This window comes from Bos mutus, chromosome 3 (genome assembly GCF_027580195.1).
Source record: "Bos mutus isolate GX-2022 chromosome 3, NWIPB_WYAK_1.1, whole genome shotgun sequence".
NCBI lineage: Eukaryota > Metazoa > Chordata > Mammalia > Artiodactyla > Bovidae > Bos > Bos mutus.
In genome coordinates, this window is record NC_091619.1 from 97,575,894 (window position 1) to 97,593,833 (window position 17,940).

Below are 17,940 nucleotides of genomic sequence, written 5' to 3' on the forward strand. Positions count from 1 at the left end.
GTGTTCAGATTTGTAGATAGACAAAGCTGGGAGGCTGAACAGAAAGAGTGAGCAACAGAGCCAGGATCCCAAAGGCTCTCAGTGAGCTGGGGTTCTGGGATAACCCTACAAGATGGTGCCTCTTAGGGACAAGTGGCAGGTACAATACTGAAACCTTTCTGTAAACACCTGTAACCAGATACCAGCAGAGGAGCACAGTGCTTGGACACAGCTTCTGTCTCCAGGGTTGTGGGCCCTTAGCACAGAATTTGGCACTCAGAGAGGGTATACTGCCTGTTCTTGGGCTGATTGTGCAAACAAAGAAAGTACACTAAGTTCAGAGTTGGGTATGTAGCAAACTGGCCGATCTACCCAGTGTGTGGGATCTTAGCTCTGACCAGGGATTGAACTCACGCAGCCTGCATTGGAATCACTGGGTCTTAACCATTGGCTTGTCAGTGAAGTCCCTGTTAGTAACCCTTTCTGAACTTCAGTTTTCTCATATACAAAATGGAAGCAATAGTGTCCATTTTTTCCAATGAGATAATGGATTATCAACTCCACAGCCTAATTGATGTTGGATTCTATTATTAAGATGCAGACCCTGCTTTCATGCTTTCAGGCATGAACAGAAGCACCAAGAAGCCCTTTCAACACAGCCTGACTATTGTAAGAGGATGACCACTCTTACCTTGGATTGGTGGGACAGGGAGCTCCTTAGGTAGAAACATGAATTCCAGGCAGAGCAAGTACAATGAGCAAAGGGCATGGAAATGGGAGCTAGAATTCCCTCAGGCCCCAAGGAAGGGGAGGAATCCAGATTGGTCAGTTGCACAATCAGGTGAAGCATGGCCTTGTGGGTCAGAGCCAGGAGTCTGGACTGAGTACAAGCCCTTAGGCGTGATGAGATTTGCTTTTAGAGAGGTCACTTAACTGCCATACGAGTCCTGGCCACAGGACTGGAAAAGGTCAGTTTTCATTCCAACCCCAAAGAAGGGCAAATCCAAAGAATGTTCAAACTACCACACAATTGCACTCATTTCACATGCTAGCAAGGTAATGTTCAAAATATTTCAAGCTATACTTCAACAGTATGTGAACCAAGGACTTCCAGATGTACAAGCTGAATTCAGAAAAGGCAGAAGAACCAGAGATCAAATTGCCAACATCTATTGGATCATAGAAAAAGCAAGAGAATTCCAGAAAAACATCTACTTCTGCTTCATTGACTACACTAAGGCCTTTGACTGTGTGGATCACAACAAACTGTGGAAAATTCTGAAAGAGATGGGAATACCAGACCACCTTACCTGCATTCTGAGAAACCTGTATTCAGGTCAATAAGCAACAGTTAGAACCAGACATGAAACAACGGACTGGTTCAAAATTGGGAAAGGAGTATGTCAAGGCTTTATATTGTCACCTTGCTTATTTAACTTACATGCAGAGTACCTCATACAAAATGCTGGGCTGGATGAATCCCAAGCTGGAATCAAGATTGTTGAGAGAAATATCAACAACCTCAGATAGGCAGATGACACCACCCTTATGGCAGAAAGTGAAAAGGAACTGAAGAACCTCTTGATGAAAATGAAAGAGGAGAGTGAAAAGGCTGGCTTGAAGCTCAACATTCAAAAAAACTAAGATCATGGCATGTGGTCCCATCACTTCATGGTAAATAGATAGGGAAAAAATGGAAACAATGGAAAAAATGGAAACTATTTTCTTGGGCTCCAAAATGACTGGACAGTGACTTCAGCCATGATATTAAAAGACATTTGCTCCTTGAAAGAAAAGCTATGACAAACCTAGACAGCATATTAAAAAGCAGAAACATCACTTTGCCAACAAAGGTCCATATAGTCAAAGCTATGGTTTTTCCTGTAGTCATATATGGATGTGAGAGTTGGACTATAAAGAAGGTTGAGCATTGAAGAACTGATGCTTTAGAAGTGTGGTGTTGCAGAAGACTCTTGAGGGTCCCTTGGACAGCAAGGAGGTCAAACCAGTCAATCTTAAAGTAAATCAACCCTGAATATTCATTGAAAGGACTGATGCTGAAGCTGAAGCTCCAGTCCTTTGGCCACCTGAAGGAAAGAGCCAACTCACTGGAAAAGACCCTGACGTGGGTAAGGATTGAGGGCAGGAGAAGGGAGCAACAGAAGAGGAGGTGGTTGGATGGCATCATCAACTCAATGAACATGAGTTTGAGCAATCTCCAGGAGATAGTGAAGGACGGTTTGACCTGCTGCAGTCCATGGGGTCACAGAGTCAGACACGATTGACCAACTGAACAACAACAACTCAAATGCCAGATGAAAGACAGTTGGAGACGACCAGTCTGGAGTGGGGAGGTCAGGCAAGAAGCTCTTGAAGTGTACTAGGGAGTAAAGGAAAGGCTGAGACCAGGCAGTAGCCACGTGACTTAGAGGGCCTTGAGGCCACAAGACTGGTGGTCAGACAGGAAGAGGCAGTGGCTGGATTATGTTATCACTCCTCTGGGCCTCCGCATCTTGGGACATCAGGCAGAGGTTCTGACATAGAATAAATCAGATCTTGATTCTAATTCCCCACCTCATTTCTATATGTGTAAAACTGGGAGGATCCACCAAGGCAGGCTGGGACATTCAGGACTTGATGAGACGTGTATTATGTGGCCTTATCCAAGTCACCAGTAAGTACTCAGTCAGATCAGAGCCAAGGAAAGAGCCCTGGGGTTGTCCTGCCCAGAAAGCCTGGGCGTGAGAGATAGGCACATAGTCAAGTCTCATCAAGTCCTGAATGTCCCAACCAGCTTTGGTGGATCCTCCCAGCTTTTGCACATACAGAAATTATGTGCTTCTAGCTGTGGGGCCTTTCTGCAAAGTGAGAACACAAATACACATAACATGGTTAGTAGGATAAAATGACATGATGACTATGAAGGGCCTAAATATTAGTTGGCTCATATTCAGAATGTCCTTCTCACTTGCCCTGATTAAAAATAATCTTATCACTCCATGTATTAAGTATTAAATATGTGGAGGAGAGTACGGCAACCCACTCCAGAATTATTGCCTGGAGAATCTCAATGGACAGAGGAGCTTGGCAGGCTACAGTCCATAGCGTCACAAAGAGTCAGATATGACTGAAGAGACTGAGCATGCACATTAAAGATGTAGGTCTTTAATAGCACACCTGCCTGCCTTTCATTCAAAAAATATACTCCAGAATGCAGATCCAAGAGGACAAAACCCTAGTCTGCCCCATATATCACTGCAGTCCCAGCATCAAATACAGCTCCTGGTCCCTAGTAGATGCTCACTTGGTGTTCACTGAATTAACTAAACACCCTATAGGAACCATTCCACATGCTGAATCTGTGATGAGCATGACAAAGTGCAGTTCTCAGGAAGCTTACTTGAGTGGAGACAAAAAAAAAAAAAACCCATATGATCCTAGATAGTGACAATGGTATTAAGTCCAAGGGGTGACATGTTAGAAGACGTCAGAGGAAGCTGTTCTCCAAGTAGGTGATCAGGGAGGGTGACATTGGTGTCAAGAGTTCCGAGCAGAGGGACAGCTAACACAAAGGCTCTGGAGCAGGGACCAGCTTGAGATGAGAAAGAGACCATAACGTGCTCGTGTGGCTGGAGCACAGGGAATGAGAGGAAGAGACATCCAAGATGAGGCAGGGGAGGTGGGCAAGGGCCATGTCACTTAGGACCTCAAAGGACTTGAAGAGACCAGATTTTCATCTCGGTTGATTGGGAAGCCATTGCAAGGTCTTAGGGAGAGAGGTGACTCAATCTGATATACACTTTCATGGGATCACTCTGGCTGCTGTACGGAAAATGGATTGATTGGACAGGTGGGGAAGGAAGCAGGGACCCCAGTTGGGTTATTGGTGTCCAGATGAGAGGCAGGAGGCTTGGACCAGGGTGTAGCTGTGGGGGTGGAATGCAATGGGCACTTGCTTCCTCACTGACCACCTCCTCTGCCCTTGGCAGCACTTGGCCCCTTTGTCTAACCTTTCCCTCATCCCTGATTATGATCGAGCCAACATGTTTGTACCAAAATCTGCCACCCACACAGGCCCCAGAGCCTCTGAGAGATGACAGACAGGTTTGGAGGAGCTTCAGCACCACTAAAAACAGAGCTGGGCATGGGCATGCTGGGATTCAAGAGGGGAATCAGTAACCCAGTTATTGATTGGAATTATTGACTGGAAAGAATGGAAGTGAGGTCTGAAAGCACAAGGCTATCATTAACCAAAGACAGAAATGGGCAGGAAGCTGAGGCAGATGCTGAGTGATTTCATGGAAATATATGAGCCAAAATGACAGTAGCAGCAGATAAGAAACCAGGGCAAAGTGCAGCAGCTTCTTGGTCATCCCAACCTAGGTGTCTGTGCAGATTAGGCCCTCTAGTCAGCTCCCAGGGAGGCTCATATCTGCCCTGAGACTTGCCCCAACTGAGGCTGGGTTACTATTGACAGAAAGTATAGGTGCCACTGGGCACGTGATGTGGAGGGGAAGACACCTCTGGAGAAGCAGGAAAATCTGGGCAGAGAAGGAAGCCTTGGGAAAGCAGTTGTCCTGGAAAGAATCTGATGTTAGTCAAGTGGGAGCCAGGGGCCCACCTGAGCTCGAGGGCTCAGGCCAGACACATCTTCAACAGCAAGCAGGAGAGTTAGGGCTGGAGCCAGGGAGGCATGAGGAAGCTCTGCTTGTGGGCCCAAGCAGCCCCCAGAACAGCCCAAATGAGCTACCCGCCGCCCACCAAGCAACACAGGCCCAGACAGCTCACCTGCACCCCAAACCACTGCCCTAGCTCAGGCCTCAGGCCCCCTTCCTCACACTAGGATCATGGAACAGCCTGGTTACGCTCTCCAGGCTCTGCCATTCTAGTCTACTCTCCTCAGCACACCTGGGTGATCTTTCAAGAGCACCCCACTGCCCTGGAGACTGGATTCAAGTACCTGAACTGGCCCCCCAAACGCCTTGATCTGACCCCCACCTACCTCTCTGCTGCTCCTCCTGGAAGCACAGTGCTTCCATCTACCAAACTCGTCCTAGTTTTCGGGCATACTTTTCCCTCTCCCTGAGATGTCCTCGTCCCCTCCCTCAGCCTCTGGGAAACTCAGTCTCTACGCAACACAGGTTCTCCTCCTTCAGGAGGCCTTCCCATAATATCCAGTCCTTGACTGGTCCTGCAAGCACTCTCTGCCAGATCGTCTTGTCTTGGGCTTGCCTCCCCAGGCCTGTGGGCTGCTCTCCCCAACAGCATCCCAGGCTCCCTGCTGCCCTGTACCCAGCCCTGTGCTGCCCGCTGAGGACAAAGATGTAAAAATAGTGCCCCTGCATCAAGGAGAGCCAGTGTGCTGAGGCAACCCACCTGCAGATGCCCACCACACAGGGCTGATTGGACAGAAACAGCCCCCCTACTCCAGGGTTCAGAGGGAGAAAGAGGGATCTGAGCTGGGCCTCAAAGGATTTAATGGTAGAGGAGCAGAAAGGGCCTCCTCAGCAGAGGGAAGGAGCAAAGGGAGAACAGAGAGAGAAGACAATGTCTAACTAAGTAGGGCTTAGTCTGAGGGTTGGAAGGCGGGACGGGGAGACAGTGGGTGAGGGTGAAGAGCTGGGGCTGCAAGAGCCACCCTGAAAAACCTGTGTCCATGCTGTGAGTGACGGGAACTACAGGAGGTTTGGGAGCAGGAGATGGACATGGCTGAAGTCGGGTTCTAGAAGGGCAGGTGTCCAACCCCGGGGCCCTAACAGTGACCGCCAGAAAGCACACACACACTAGACACCAGTTCTTGACTGTTAGTCATCATGTCATGCCCGCTGGCTGCCACAGCAAGGCGGGTGGTCAGGACAGAGAGCGGACCTGGGGAGGAAGTGAGGTCCAGAGTCCATGGGTCTGGGCTTCTTGTAGAGGGTGACGGAGGGGGGACTCGGAAGCCTCAGCCCAGGCTGAACACTTCCTGGTGGGGCAGCAGCTGTGCCCTGACCAGGCTGGACGCAGCTCCAGGCGGGTCTCGGGTCCTCCAGGGCCGGGTGGGCCGCAGTCAGGATAGCTGCTTGTCCGGGTTCATCAGCTGCTCCACCTCCCGCATGAACCGCAGACATAGCTCTTCCTGCCAGGGCAGAGCCACGCACTGCACAGCCACGGGCAGCCCCACGCTCTTCCTTACAACCTGAGGGCACACAGGCATCAGGACCCGAGGTCTCAAGGCAGGGCCCCACCCAGACCCGGGAAGCGCCCCAGCTGGGGAGGAGGGCAGCACAGCAGGGCCCGCCCGCAGTCTCTAGGGGTCCTGCATTAAGAAAGGCCGACAAGGCCTGTGCCTGGTTATACTGTCCTCTCCACTAGAGGAAGGGGTCCCGGCGGGGAGGCAAGGGGAAGAGACTCGCCTTCTGCAGCGTCTTGTCCCAGATATCCCCAAAGTAGCCCTTGTAAAACTGCAGCTGGGCCTCGTCCTCAGCGGTCACCATGGTGACGGGTACCACTCCCGCGGGGAAGTCCAGGCAGTTGTAGAGCAGAGTATAGCTGACAGCCCCTGAGACACAGCACAAGGGGTGGAGCAGGTCAGCCAACCTTCCGTGATGACTGTCCGCTCCGAGCCCCCATCTTCCACCCTAAGAGATGGCACTGGCCTCCACCAGCAGGGAGAGGTTCTCTCCTAGGGCTGAGACTTGAGTGGGAGTGACAAAGCCCAGGAACCTGGATTCAGGGCAGGCTGGAGAGCCTGCTAGTGCTTGCCCTGTGCCTCCCCCTCTGCAGCTTCATTGCTGTTTTCTTGGTTTATCTAAATCCCACCTGGACTTCAAACACCACCTCCCAAAACCATAGACTCTGTAACAAGACCTCCAACTTGAATATCGCTGAGGACGAGGAGCTCATTCCCTCCCAAGGCATACCACCCGACTCCCTTCTCTCCAGCCAACCAGACCGTGAGCCTATCAGGAGTGGAGTCCTCCCCCAGGGGTCCTCTCCTCCTGCTTCCCAGCAACCTCACCAGGCACAGGGTGGAACTCAGAAGAGAAGAGACAGCTGAGAGGGATGTGATGGGGCTGCCAGCCTCACCTGTGGCCTTGCCTGGGCCGTTCAGGTCCAGAGCAGGGCCCATCATGGGGGTGAGCAGCACATCCAGCTCCAGGGCTCTCCACTGGGCCATCACAGAGTGCCGGTATACCTGTGGAGGACACCCGCACACCCAGTGAAGCTCTCAGACCCAACCCATTACATGGACTCTGCAGCACAGGCACTGAGGCGGGGTGACTGGCCCCATGCCTGCCCCAGATCTGAACTGAGCCACGATAGCATGGAGGACCTTGGGATATTCAGACAGGGATGCTTTCAGGGGGCATCAAATGCTCCACGGAACCACAGAGACCACTCTTCCTGCCAGGGTGGGGCCACGGAGTGCTGGTTACAGGCAGCACCAGAGTGGCAAAGAGGTGTCCAGGGCAGGAGTCCCACCCAGGCTGACCCAGGCCCCTACAATGGGCCTCCAGGCAAGTGAGGGTCACAGAGCAGGCCCCAAACGGTCCAATCCAGGGAGTGGGAGCAGGGGATGATGGGCCACTCCAGGGGACCAGAGGGACCAGTTTCCAAGAGACCCCAAGGCATATGCCCTGTCCGGCCCCACCCCCACCCGCCCTACTCTAGTCCAGGGGCTCTGGCCTCACCTCAGTCTCATGATGTAGTTCCCAGAGCTTTCTGGCTGACCTGGACAGAGGGAGTGGAGTCACCGACCATGATGATCACAGCCATGGGGATTAGCAACATCAGGCCCCTACTCTCAAAATCTCCCAGATTCCCTTCCTTCTCAGACCCTTCTCAATTCCAGGGCACTCTGAGAAGAAAGCAGTGCGGGGCAGAAGTTCTAATCCCTAAGTTCATATCCCATGGAGTCCCCAAGAGGGACTTAGGCCAGACCCCCAGCTATTCTTAGGACACAGAGCCACCCAAGGTCCTCAATGCCTGGTAGTGAGAGAGGAATGGGCTTCCCCCATGGCTCAGCGGTAAAGAAGCCACCTGCAATGCAGGAGCCACAGGAGACATAGGTTCAATCACTGGGTGGGGAAGATCCCCTGGAGGAGGGCATGCAACCCACTCCAGTATTCTTGCCTGGAGAAGCCCCTGGACAGAGGAGCCTGGCGGGCTCCAGTCCATTGAGTCAAAAAGAGCTGGACACAACTGAAGTGACTTAGCACACACACATGAAAGAAAAGGCAAGTCCACAAGCTGTAAGGGCCTGAGAATCAGGCAATTTACTCCCATCTTCTCTGGCTTGAGGCCCCGAGGGGCAGGCAGGAGCAGGCGCAGTGCAGTTTGGTCTCTAAAACCAGCACCTCTCACGGGTCCCCAATATCCCCCGCTCCTTGCCACCCACTAGCTCCTTTCTGGGCCTTTCCACCCATGTCCAGGCAGGGCAATCTCCTCCTCTTCATCTTCTCCCAACCTTGCTCTCCTTCAGGACCTTACTCTCCAGCCTTTCCTGTATCTTGCTAAGACATATTCAAGACTGCCCCCCCGCCCAAGGCCACAGAGGTTGCCACCCTGCTTAGACCACTTCCAGCCTCAGAAGCTACTTTTCTCATCGTTTCCCATTGGAAAGCACTTGGACCCAGGTCAGGGGGACAGTTGTGCAGGCATCTGGGCGTGGGAAAAACTCTTACCGAGATTTCATATTGTTGAGAAAGGCTGATAACCTTGGGAGCTGCAATAGAACAGACACTGTCAGTGACTAGACTTTAGGCCAGGTATGGCAATAATCTTCAGGCCAAGCCACCTAGGCCTCCTCCTTCTGTCCCTCCCCGCAGGCCCCAGGTCAGCACTCCTCTCAGCAAGCAGGTTGGCTGAAGATTGAAGAGCATGAGGGGAGGAAAAGAGATAGGGTAGGGGCTGAGAAGAAAAGGAGGCTAAGGGAAGGGGGAAAGAGCCCAGTGGTGCCCACCCTTCCCTTCCTTGTGCCCTCACCAGAGGCTTCATCATGAAAGCCAGCAGTCCTTTAAGCCATCCGGGCAGCCTCAGAATTGAGATCAAGTCCCCCAGGCAGGAATCCACGAAATCACCTTTGCTGGGAGACAAAGGGTCCAGTCCAGGCACATCTACCCAAGGCGTCCCTCCTGGCTCACCCCCACCTGCGGCATCCCCCAGTCTCCACTCAGTGACTCTACCTCCCTCCTCACCAGACTCCAGTAACCACAGCCTCCAGCCCCTTCATCCCAGCCTCTGCTTTCCAATATGCGACATGTGTCTGCAGACCCTTTGGGATGCTTAGGCTCTACCCATATCCACTGGAGCTCCCTAAGGCAGGGCTCCCTGTCTCCCTCCATTGCAAACTCAGCTCAGAGCAATAAGAACTGTGGGAAGCATCTCCCTGGCCCAAAGATACTGCCGAGGGCATCCCCCCACAGATGCTGATGCCAGCCTGGAGGCACAAGTGGTTTAATCCCGAGTGGGTACAGTATTCCTTGCCTCTGAGGCTATCTCTGCTCTCAATCTCAGGGAAAGGTCTCAGGCAGCTGATTCTGAAGTCTCACCCTGAGGGCCAAACTGAGGGGTGGCTCTTTCCACTGAAGTGAAAGTTGCTCAGTCGTGTCCAACTCTTTGCAACCCCATGGAATAGTCCATGGAATTCTCCAGGCCAGAATACTGGAGTGGGTAGCCGTTCCGTTCTCCAGGGGATCTTCTCAACCCAGGGATCGAACCCAGCTCTCCCGCATTGCAGGTGGATTCTTTACCAGTTGAGCCACCAGAGAAGCCCAAGAATACTGGAGTGGGTATCCCTTCTCCAGCCGATCTTCCCGACCCAGGAATCGAACCGGGGTCTCCTGCATTGCAGGCATATTCTTTACCAGCTGAGTTACCAGGGAAGCCTCCCAGATCATACTTGGCTACTGGCAGAAGTCCATTCAATCTGGGCATGTCCCCAGGAAGCATCTTCACAGACCTGCCCTGCCCCCATCAGCCTTTAGAACTGAAAACATCCCTGTGGGACCAGCTTCTCAAATATGAGCTCTGCAAAGCCTCGTAAAGCTGGTGTGGTCCAATCTTCTGACTTTTCAGACAAGAAAACAGATCCTGCTCAAAGGCGGAAGATGTGGCACAAATCCAAGGAGTGTGGAGTAATGGCAGGTGTACACCCTTGCCCTCCTGCTTGATTCCACCCTTATTTCTCAATCTTTCCCCAATAGATAAGCAACGTCCTGCACAACTCAGCCCGGTGCCAGGCCAGGGCTGCTCAATCCTGCCTCTCCCCACACTGGCACCTTTCCAAGGTCTCCCTGACAAGGCAGCTCTAGGCTCAGCTTGAAGCTGGAGGGATGGTAAGGTCCCTGCCCAGGAAGCTCCAGGCCTTCTTCAGGTTCTGCCAAGGCCTGTCCTCCATCTTCCCCAGTGGCCTGTCCCAGAGAGGAACACAGCACTCAGCTGCTCTCCCTGCATCTACCCATGTCCTGATCCCACCACCCACCCCCAAACCCAGTCACTCACAAGTTCTGTAGGAAGGTCGTGCCACCGTCACTGAACAGTCCACCTGTGCCCAGGGTCTCCAGAGCATGAGGTATGTTGCTCGGCAGGAAGGGAACCAGCTGCAGAGATGGAGGCATGTAAGGTTCCCAGACCTAGAAACCCTTGGGTCCCATCCCCAAAAACACACTGTCAAGGCAGCCCTCAGCCCTCACGGTGCCCTCACTGGAGCCACAAAGGCACCCTTGTTGGCCTGTGATAACTCCCCATAAGATGTGTATCCTGAGAGGAGCCTGGAACCACATATAAGCCTGTCTCAGGTGAACGACCCCAAGCCTGCCATCTCAGGGCGCTGAGAACCCCTGGACAGCTGTGCACCACTGTTTGTGGTTGACGAGGAAGGACCACTCCATGCAGCTCCCACATCCCAGCTCAGAGGTGAGGTCACCATCAAGCATGTACCCCAATACTTCTGATCAGCCCCTTTTTACTGGTCCCCCAGGGATCGAATTTGCGGCCCCAATCTCAGAACAATCAGGGTGCAAGGGTGCCAGGGATGGGTGGCAGCCATGGGTACCTAGAAGGCTTCCCTGAAGGAGGGGCAATGCCAGGACCTTTGGGTTCCCCCCCTCGCCCCGCCCAGCATACCGTGTGGCCAGCAACCTCGAGTCTCTGCTTGGTCTCCAGCAGGGCCCGCTTCATGGCCGGCGTGGGCATGGTATAGTTGTCAGTCTCATAATACCCTACACGCAGGGGCTGAGAGCTCCTGTAGATCTGGGGGCAGCATGCACGAGTCAGAGTCAGGTCAGGAGACGGTGGCCCGAAGCAGGGCTCCCAGAGCTCAGAGCCATTACTCAGCCCCAGACACAGCTTTGAGGCTGCTGCCTAGATCCCCAAAAACTGACCTCCAGGGAGGCCAGCCCCTGTTGTATCTGACCCCTTCACAAAACACCTTCCCAGTGACTCTGCAGGTGGACAGAGCAAGAAGGAGGATTCCACAGGCTTCAGGTCTAGACAGGGAGACAGGCCCTGAGCAGGGCCGGGACTTGCCCCAGGCCACTCGTCAGGGTAGAGTAGCAACATCAGGGCAGAAACCCAGGCGTCCACAGCCTGTTTCAAGGATGTAAGTCCTGGCTCCCATAATAGATTGTTCCAGACCCTGGGACAGGGACCTCATTGCCTCTCCTCCCTCTGGGGAAGGGGGCCCTTGGGTAGAGTTAGAACATCTCCTCAGCTGAGGAGTGGGAGCTTGCCCTCCCTCACCCCAGCCCAGATCTCATGCTGCCCAGGGGCCCTCACCCCTTCCCAGGCAAGAGGTCTGTAGGGAGTAATGCCAGATCGCTGAGAAACGGCACTTACACCACACAGCTTACACAGTCTACATAAACATAGCTTTACTATACCTCCTGGAGGAGGGCATGGCAACTCACTCCAGTATTCTTGCCTGGAGAATTCCCATGGACGGAGGAGCCCCAAGGGCTACAATCAATGGGGTTGCAGAGTCGGACACGATTGAGTGACTAAGCACACACTATAGCACTGCTCACATCTCTAACTTGAGTACTCCTGAAATCTGTTGCTCGTAAAGTACAGATAACTTTATTAGTCATTCTTAAAAGACCCATCAGCTCTTCAATAGGATCACCAAATGACAGTTTATCCTCCAAGACTTCTTGAATTGCTCTCCTCAGAATCCTCACCTCGCTGTACCCACCAGTCCTAACTAATTACAGTATGACTCAATCCTAACCAACCCCCTACACTGACATGAAATGACTCTTTGCGACCCCATAGACTATACACTCCATGGAATTCTCCAGGCCAGAATACTGGAGTGGGTAGCTTTTCCCTTCTCCAGGGGATCGTCCCAACACAGGGATCGAACCCAAGTCTCCCACATTGCGGGCGGATTCTTTACCAAATGAGCTATCATTGACATATCCACCGACAAACTAACGTCAATATTCTAACTTTGTGCTCCTCCCCCATGCTACTAAGGCTCTGTGTGGGCAGCGCCCTCCCTCACCACAGACAGTTAATACACCCAGCCTTATCTGATCTACAGGCTGGTGATACTTGGAGGAAGCCAGTATCTGATAGATCCCTGCCCACAAATCCCAGCTTTCTCTGGGAGAGAGAACGCTCCGCTTTTAACTGTTCTTAACTCACTCAGCCTCCGTGCCAAGCATTCTGCCGGAGGCTGGGGATAGAGAAATGAATGCTGTAAGAAAGGCTCCTGTTTACTGGCTTGTCAAACACAGAAGAGGTTCAGGAGTTCTCCCTCAAGCTGTTCTTAGCCTCAAGTCCCTCCTGTTCCACAGCGACAGCTCCAAGGCTCTGGCTCCCAGCCAGCCAATTTGAAAGACTTGGGATTTCCAAATGCAGGAAAGGGCACCATCTGGTGGCTGTTTGCAGAGGTGCTGCTGTGCTCAGTCACTCAGTCACGTTTGACTCTTTGCAACCCCATGGACTGTAGCCCGCTAGACTCCTCTGTCCATGGGATTATCCTGGCAAGGATACTGGAGTGGGTTGCCATTTCCTTCTCCAGGGAATCTTCCCGACCCAGGGATTGAACCCATGCCTCCTGTATCTCCTGCATTGGCCGGCGGTTTCTTTACCACGGTGCCACCACCAGCAGAGGTGCTAGTGCTGGCCCTAGACCCCCGGGGGCTGGTTTTCAAGAGACAGGGCCTCCCAGGCCTGCCTGCAAGGGCTCAGGAGCACCAGTGAGCCCCGAATCCATCCCCATGCCCACCCCCACCACTGCTCACCTCCTCCCTGAAGGGCAAGGGGGGCACGGTGGGGTCCAAGCGGAACATGTCCTCACACAGCAGCGCTCGCATGCACAGTGCCAGGCTCTCCACGTCCCGGGCCATGGGGCCAACCGCGAGCTGTACTGTGGGGCAGGGAGGGGAGGAGAGAGAGATCACCCAGCCCCGGGGGGTTCCGGGGCTGGGTCCAAACAAGGGTTGGGCTGGAGCCCTGGAGTGTGAGCAGATAGGAGGTAGAAAGGCAGACCTAGAGTGGCCTTGGGGCCCAACACTGCCCCGAGGAGAGGCAGGGGCAAAGGGGCAGACCCCCCTCCTCCAGGGCACAGAGGGAACCACAGACCTCACCTGCTACCTGTCCATAGACACAGCCCTTCAGACCACTCTTGCTGGATAAGAAACACAAGATGTTGGAAATGGGAAATGGCCACCCGCTGCCCGGCCCCACATCCAGTCAGCAGCCCCCAACTCTCTCACCACTTTGGAAACAAGGAACCAGGGGCTGGTGGTACTGTGACATTACCTCCTAGCAAAACCCCAGTCAGGGAATCCCTGCCTGGAGCCCGGAGAGGTGGGAAGCTAGGCCAAGGTCACACAGCAGGACTCAGGGGCTCCCTCCACCCACCACCTACATCCTACCTGAGGCGGTTCCCTGTGGGTTTGAGGCCGCAGATGCCACAGAAGGCTGAGGGAAAGCGGATGCTGCCTCCAATGTCGGTGCCTAAGCCCAGTGGGGAGCCCCCAGCGGCAATGAGGGCCCCCTCGCCCCCTGAGGAGCCACCTGGGCTCTTGGAAGAATTCCATGGGTTCATGGTCGGGCCAAAGAGGGGGTTACTGCAGTCAAAGCTGGAGGAAGTGGGAAGGGGTCAGCCCCTGTCATGTTGGTACCGGTGCCCCTGCCCCCCACCCTGCACCCCTGGGACCCAACCTGAACATGGACTGGGGGACATTGGTGTGCACGAAGGGCAAAGCGCCCTGCAACTTCAGCACCTGCACCACCACACAGTCACCCTCCGCTGGCACCCCCTGGTTCAGGCTCAAGCCCAGTGTCGAGTCCTGGCCCTAGAAGGACGGATGGGTGAGAGGGACATGGTTGATGAGCCAGGGGGGCTTCAACACACAGGGTCTGCTCCCACCACCGCCCCACAGGCCAAGGCAGGACACACCTGCAGTGCCCTCTCAAGGCCTTTGGCCCTAGGACTTCCTCTGAGGGCCCAGGGTGACCCAGGACCCAGAGCTGGCTGGCAGGGACTGGGGCAGGGCGCACCTTATAGCTGAAGCACTCCTTGAGGCTCACGGGGACACCATAGAGCAGGCCCTGTCTTGGGACCTTGCACAGCTGAGTCTCACAGTCTGCCAGGTAGGTGGTCACACAGTTAGTCCCTTTGTTGACTTCCCAGGCCTGGGGTAGGGAGAAATGGACATACGACAGAGTGCGGTGAGGCTGGTTTCTTTTGTTTTTTCGACTGTGGCAAAATCAACATAGCGTAAGATTGGCCTTTTCAAATATACCACCCAGTGACAGGGTAACCATTAACCTGACCCAGGGCCAGGAGCACAGAGGGTAAGCAGGCCCAGCACTGGCCTCATTGCGGACATGCGGCCCAGCCTTACCCAGGCTGTCTCTGACCTTCAACTCCAAGACAGACAGAGGGAGTGCTCTGAGGACCAGGACACTCAAAGGAACAAGATACTGACCTCAGGTGTCCTCCAGAGATGAATAGAGAGTATGTGTGTGCTCCGAGGACCATGACACTCAAAGGAACAAGATACTGACTGACCTCAGATGCCCTCCAGAGGCCGACCTAAGGGGAGGGTGACCCTTGGCCACCCCACTCACCTCCTCCTTCAAGCCACACCGGTGCCCAGTGAGGCTAGATCCCCATGTTGAGTCGCACCAGGAGTCAGTGCAGAGCAGGGCTAGACCCAGGCTTCTGCTTCCTGGCATGCAGCACGCTCCTCTGCCCCAGGCCCGGCCCACACCTGCCCAGGTGAAAGGAACACCTGAATCTGAGGAATGGCTGACTGATACCAGCTGTTAAGAACATGACTGTGGCCCTATTGCCAACTCAGGTATGTGAAATCTGTCTGCTGACCAGGGCAGGAAAAGAGGAGGCCAATCTGTAGCCAGAATGCTCTCTGTGGATGCTCCCTCTGAAGGGCTGGAGCTTTTTCAGGGACATGGATTTGAAAGAAGCAACCCCATCTGTTCAGACTGTGTCCTTTCAATGCGCCCGACCCAGGGGTGTCCAGTCCTTTCTCCACAGTCCCTCTCTGTCCCTTCTCAGCTGCAGTCACTCACACCACTCTCACATGCCTGGCACTCATGTCCACCTGCTTAGGGGTCACAGTCACTGCCACGTACTCTCTTCCGAGAGATCATATCACATACAAGTCATTTTCATAAAGCACAATTTCTTCCTTCATTTCGTTTCAAACACATTTCTTGAGCACTCACTATCAACATATAAAGGACATCGTGGTAGGCCCTAAGGTACAAAGACAAATAAGACTCTGTCCACCAAAAGCCCACCCATGTGCCTTGGGAAAGAGAAAGACAAGACAAGCCCCAAAATGTGATGAGAAATGTGCTGTTAGTAAGTGACCACTGAAGAGGAAACCCTAACCCAGACTGGGAGGGGAGGAGGGTTATGGGAGGCTTCCTGGAAGACGTGACTCCTCTCTGGGCCCTGAAGACTCAGGAGAGCCTGTTGCACTGAGCAGGGCAAGAGGAGGGAGAAGAGCCTTGCAGGTAAAGGCAACCCCAGAGCACAGCAGGCTATGGGGGCCAGGTAACTGCCAGCAGCTGAGCTGCCGATGCCCCAAGCCCCGGAATCCTTGACCAGAGAGGATGCTGGAATGCTGAGCGGGCAGCTGGCCAGGAGACTGGTGCTTGGTCCTGGACAGAGACTGGTGGAAGACCAGGGTAGCGGGGGAGACAAGGGGATGGTCTAGGGGGAGCTCTAAAAGGGAACAGACCAGACTCAGTGACTGATGGCGTGGGGGCGGAATGGGGTGGGAAGTCTGGGCTAAAAGCCAGGTTTCTAGGTAGGACAACATGCTCAGTGTCCCCAGCACATGCACACACACAGAGCCTTCTCTCTCTCTCTCTCATACACACACACAGCTCTGGCTCCCTCCCTCTCTCCCTGGCAGCCCTTGGCACTGTGGTCCCACCATGGCCCTCCAGCCAGGTTTTCCCACAGCCTTGTACAGAGAGGGGAGGAAGGAGTGGGGTCACTCCCTGGCCTTACCTTTCCTATGTAGGTGAAGAGCACAGCCTCGGGATACAGGTCCCCACTGTGTAACTTCTGTACCAGTTGAGGCAGGGGCAGGGCCAGCAGCGCCTCTGAGTCCAGGTCAGGGTTCTGGGGAGACACCTCGGATCAGTCCCCTACTCCCCCCAGGCCCCAGGTGCCTGCAGCAGACACCTATGGCCCATGCCCCCACATCCCAACATCTACCAAGCATGTGCTCACTGTCACATGCCAGGCCATAACAGACATGCCCACCCGCGTCTCTGACATCACAAATGTGCTCCAGCTGGGCAGGCCCTTGCCACCTGTGGACAGTACAGATCTATCTCTTCCAGAAGCTCACTTGAGGGGGGCCCAGGGAGAGGCCACGCCCAGGCTGAGTATTAGACCATTATGAAAAAACTTGCCAGGTGGCGCTAGTGGTAAAGAACCCACCTGCCAATGCAGGAGACGTAGGAGACAAGGGTTCAGCCCCTGGGTGGGGAAGAGTCTCTGGAGAAGGGTATGGCAACCCACTTCAGTATTCTTGTCTGGGGAATCCCATGGACAGAGGAGCCTGGCGGGCTACAGTCCATAGCATTGCAGAGAGTTGGACAAGACTGAAGCAGCTTAGCACAGTGGTTGCTGAGTGTGGCCACACACCTTGTTGATATGCTCTGTGTTTGGATTAAATGTTACCACCATTCCCATTGCACAGCTTAAAGAAACTGACGTTCACAGAGGGAAAGTGCTTTGATTAGGACTTACAGATAAACTATAGTTCTCTGCCCATTCAGCACAAGCTGCCCACTGGCTGTCCACCTGCACTTAACTACTCAACCCTTTGGCAGGGGAGGGCAGAAAGAAGAAAACCCTGTCTAAGGTGGCTGGGGTTGAAGCTAGAGCCACATCAAAGAGAGAGGTTTTTTCCATTCATTCCATAAATACATATATTAGGCATCTACTCTGTACCAAGGACCATGCTAGACATGGGGATACAGCAGTGAACAAGAAAGTCACCTCCAGGCTTTGGGGGAGCTTCAACAAGGTGTAGAGTTGGGAGTGAGGAGATAATTTGGTGGCTCGGTGATAAAGAATCTGCCTGCGATGCAGGAGACCCGAGTTTAATCCCTGGGTCAGGAAGATCCCCTGGAGAAGGAAATGGCAACCCACTACAGTACTCTTGCTTGGAGAATCCCATGGACAGAGCCTGGGGGGCTACAGTCCATAGAGTTACAAAGAGTTGGACACAACTGAGCAACTAACACACAGAGATCATTTATAAGTAAACAAATAAGAATTTTAGATAGCCAGAAATAAAGAAAATAACATGGATGTATTGAGTGGGCAGCACACAGGTAGAGGGTGGTCAGGGAAGAGCTCTCCGACGGAGGAGGGATGTTGGTCAGACACTCACTGCCAGGTCTCAGAGGCCTCCAGAGTCTCTGGGATCAGCCCCTGCCTGCATACCTCACTGGCTTCCCCCTCAAGGGCTT

At 53.7% G+C, this 17,940-nt stretch overlaps 1 protein-coding gene across 1 annotated transcript in view; it reads right to left on the bottom strand.

Moving 5' to 3' along the window:
- Positions 1-2,824: 2,824 nt before the first annotated feature.
- Positions 2,825-17,940, bottom strand: part of LOC102283473 (fatty-acid amide hydrolase 1) — a 28,523-nt gene continuing 13,407 nt past the window's right edge. The window contains exons 4-17 of the mRNA XM_070368121.1: positions 16,463-16,576; positions 14,476-14,610; positions 14,137-14,270; positions 13,848-14,054; positions 13,557-13,597; positions 13,212-13,336; positions 11,089-11,214; positions 10,465-10,562; positions 8,947-9,046; positions 8,646-8,686; positions 7,653-7,692; positions 7,048-7,156; positions 6,375-6,520; positions 2,825-6,157 (exon numbers count right to left, since the gene is read on the bottom strand). Coding sequence (XP_070224222.1) covers positions 6,029-6,157; positions 6,375-6,520; positions 7,048-7,156; positions 7,653-7,692; positions 8,646-8,686; positions 8,947-9,046; positions 10,465-10,562; positions 11,089-11,214; positions 13,212-13,336; positions 13,557-13,597; positions 13,848-14,054; positions 14,137-14,270; positions 14,476-14,610; positions 16,463-16,576 — 1,545 coding nt within the window. The 3' untranslated portion in view covers positions 2,825-6,028. The remainder of the gene's footprint in view (positions 6,158-6,374; positions 6,521-7,047; positions 7,157-7,652; positions 7,693-8,645; positions 8,687-8,946; positions 9,047-10,464; positions 10,563-11,088; positions 11,215-13,211; positions 13,337-13,556; positions 13,598-13,847; positions 14,055-14,136; positions 14,271-14,475; positions 14,611-16,462; positions 16,577-17,940) is intronic.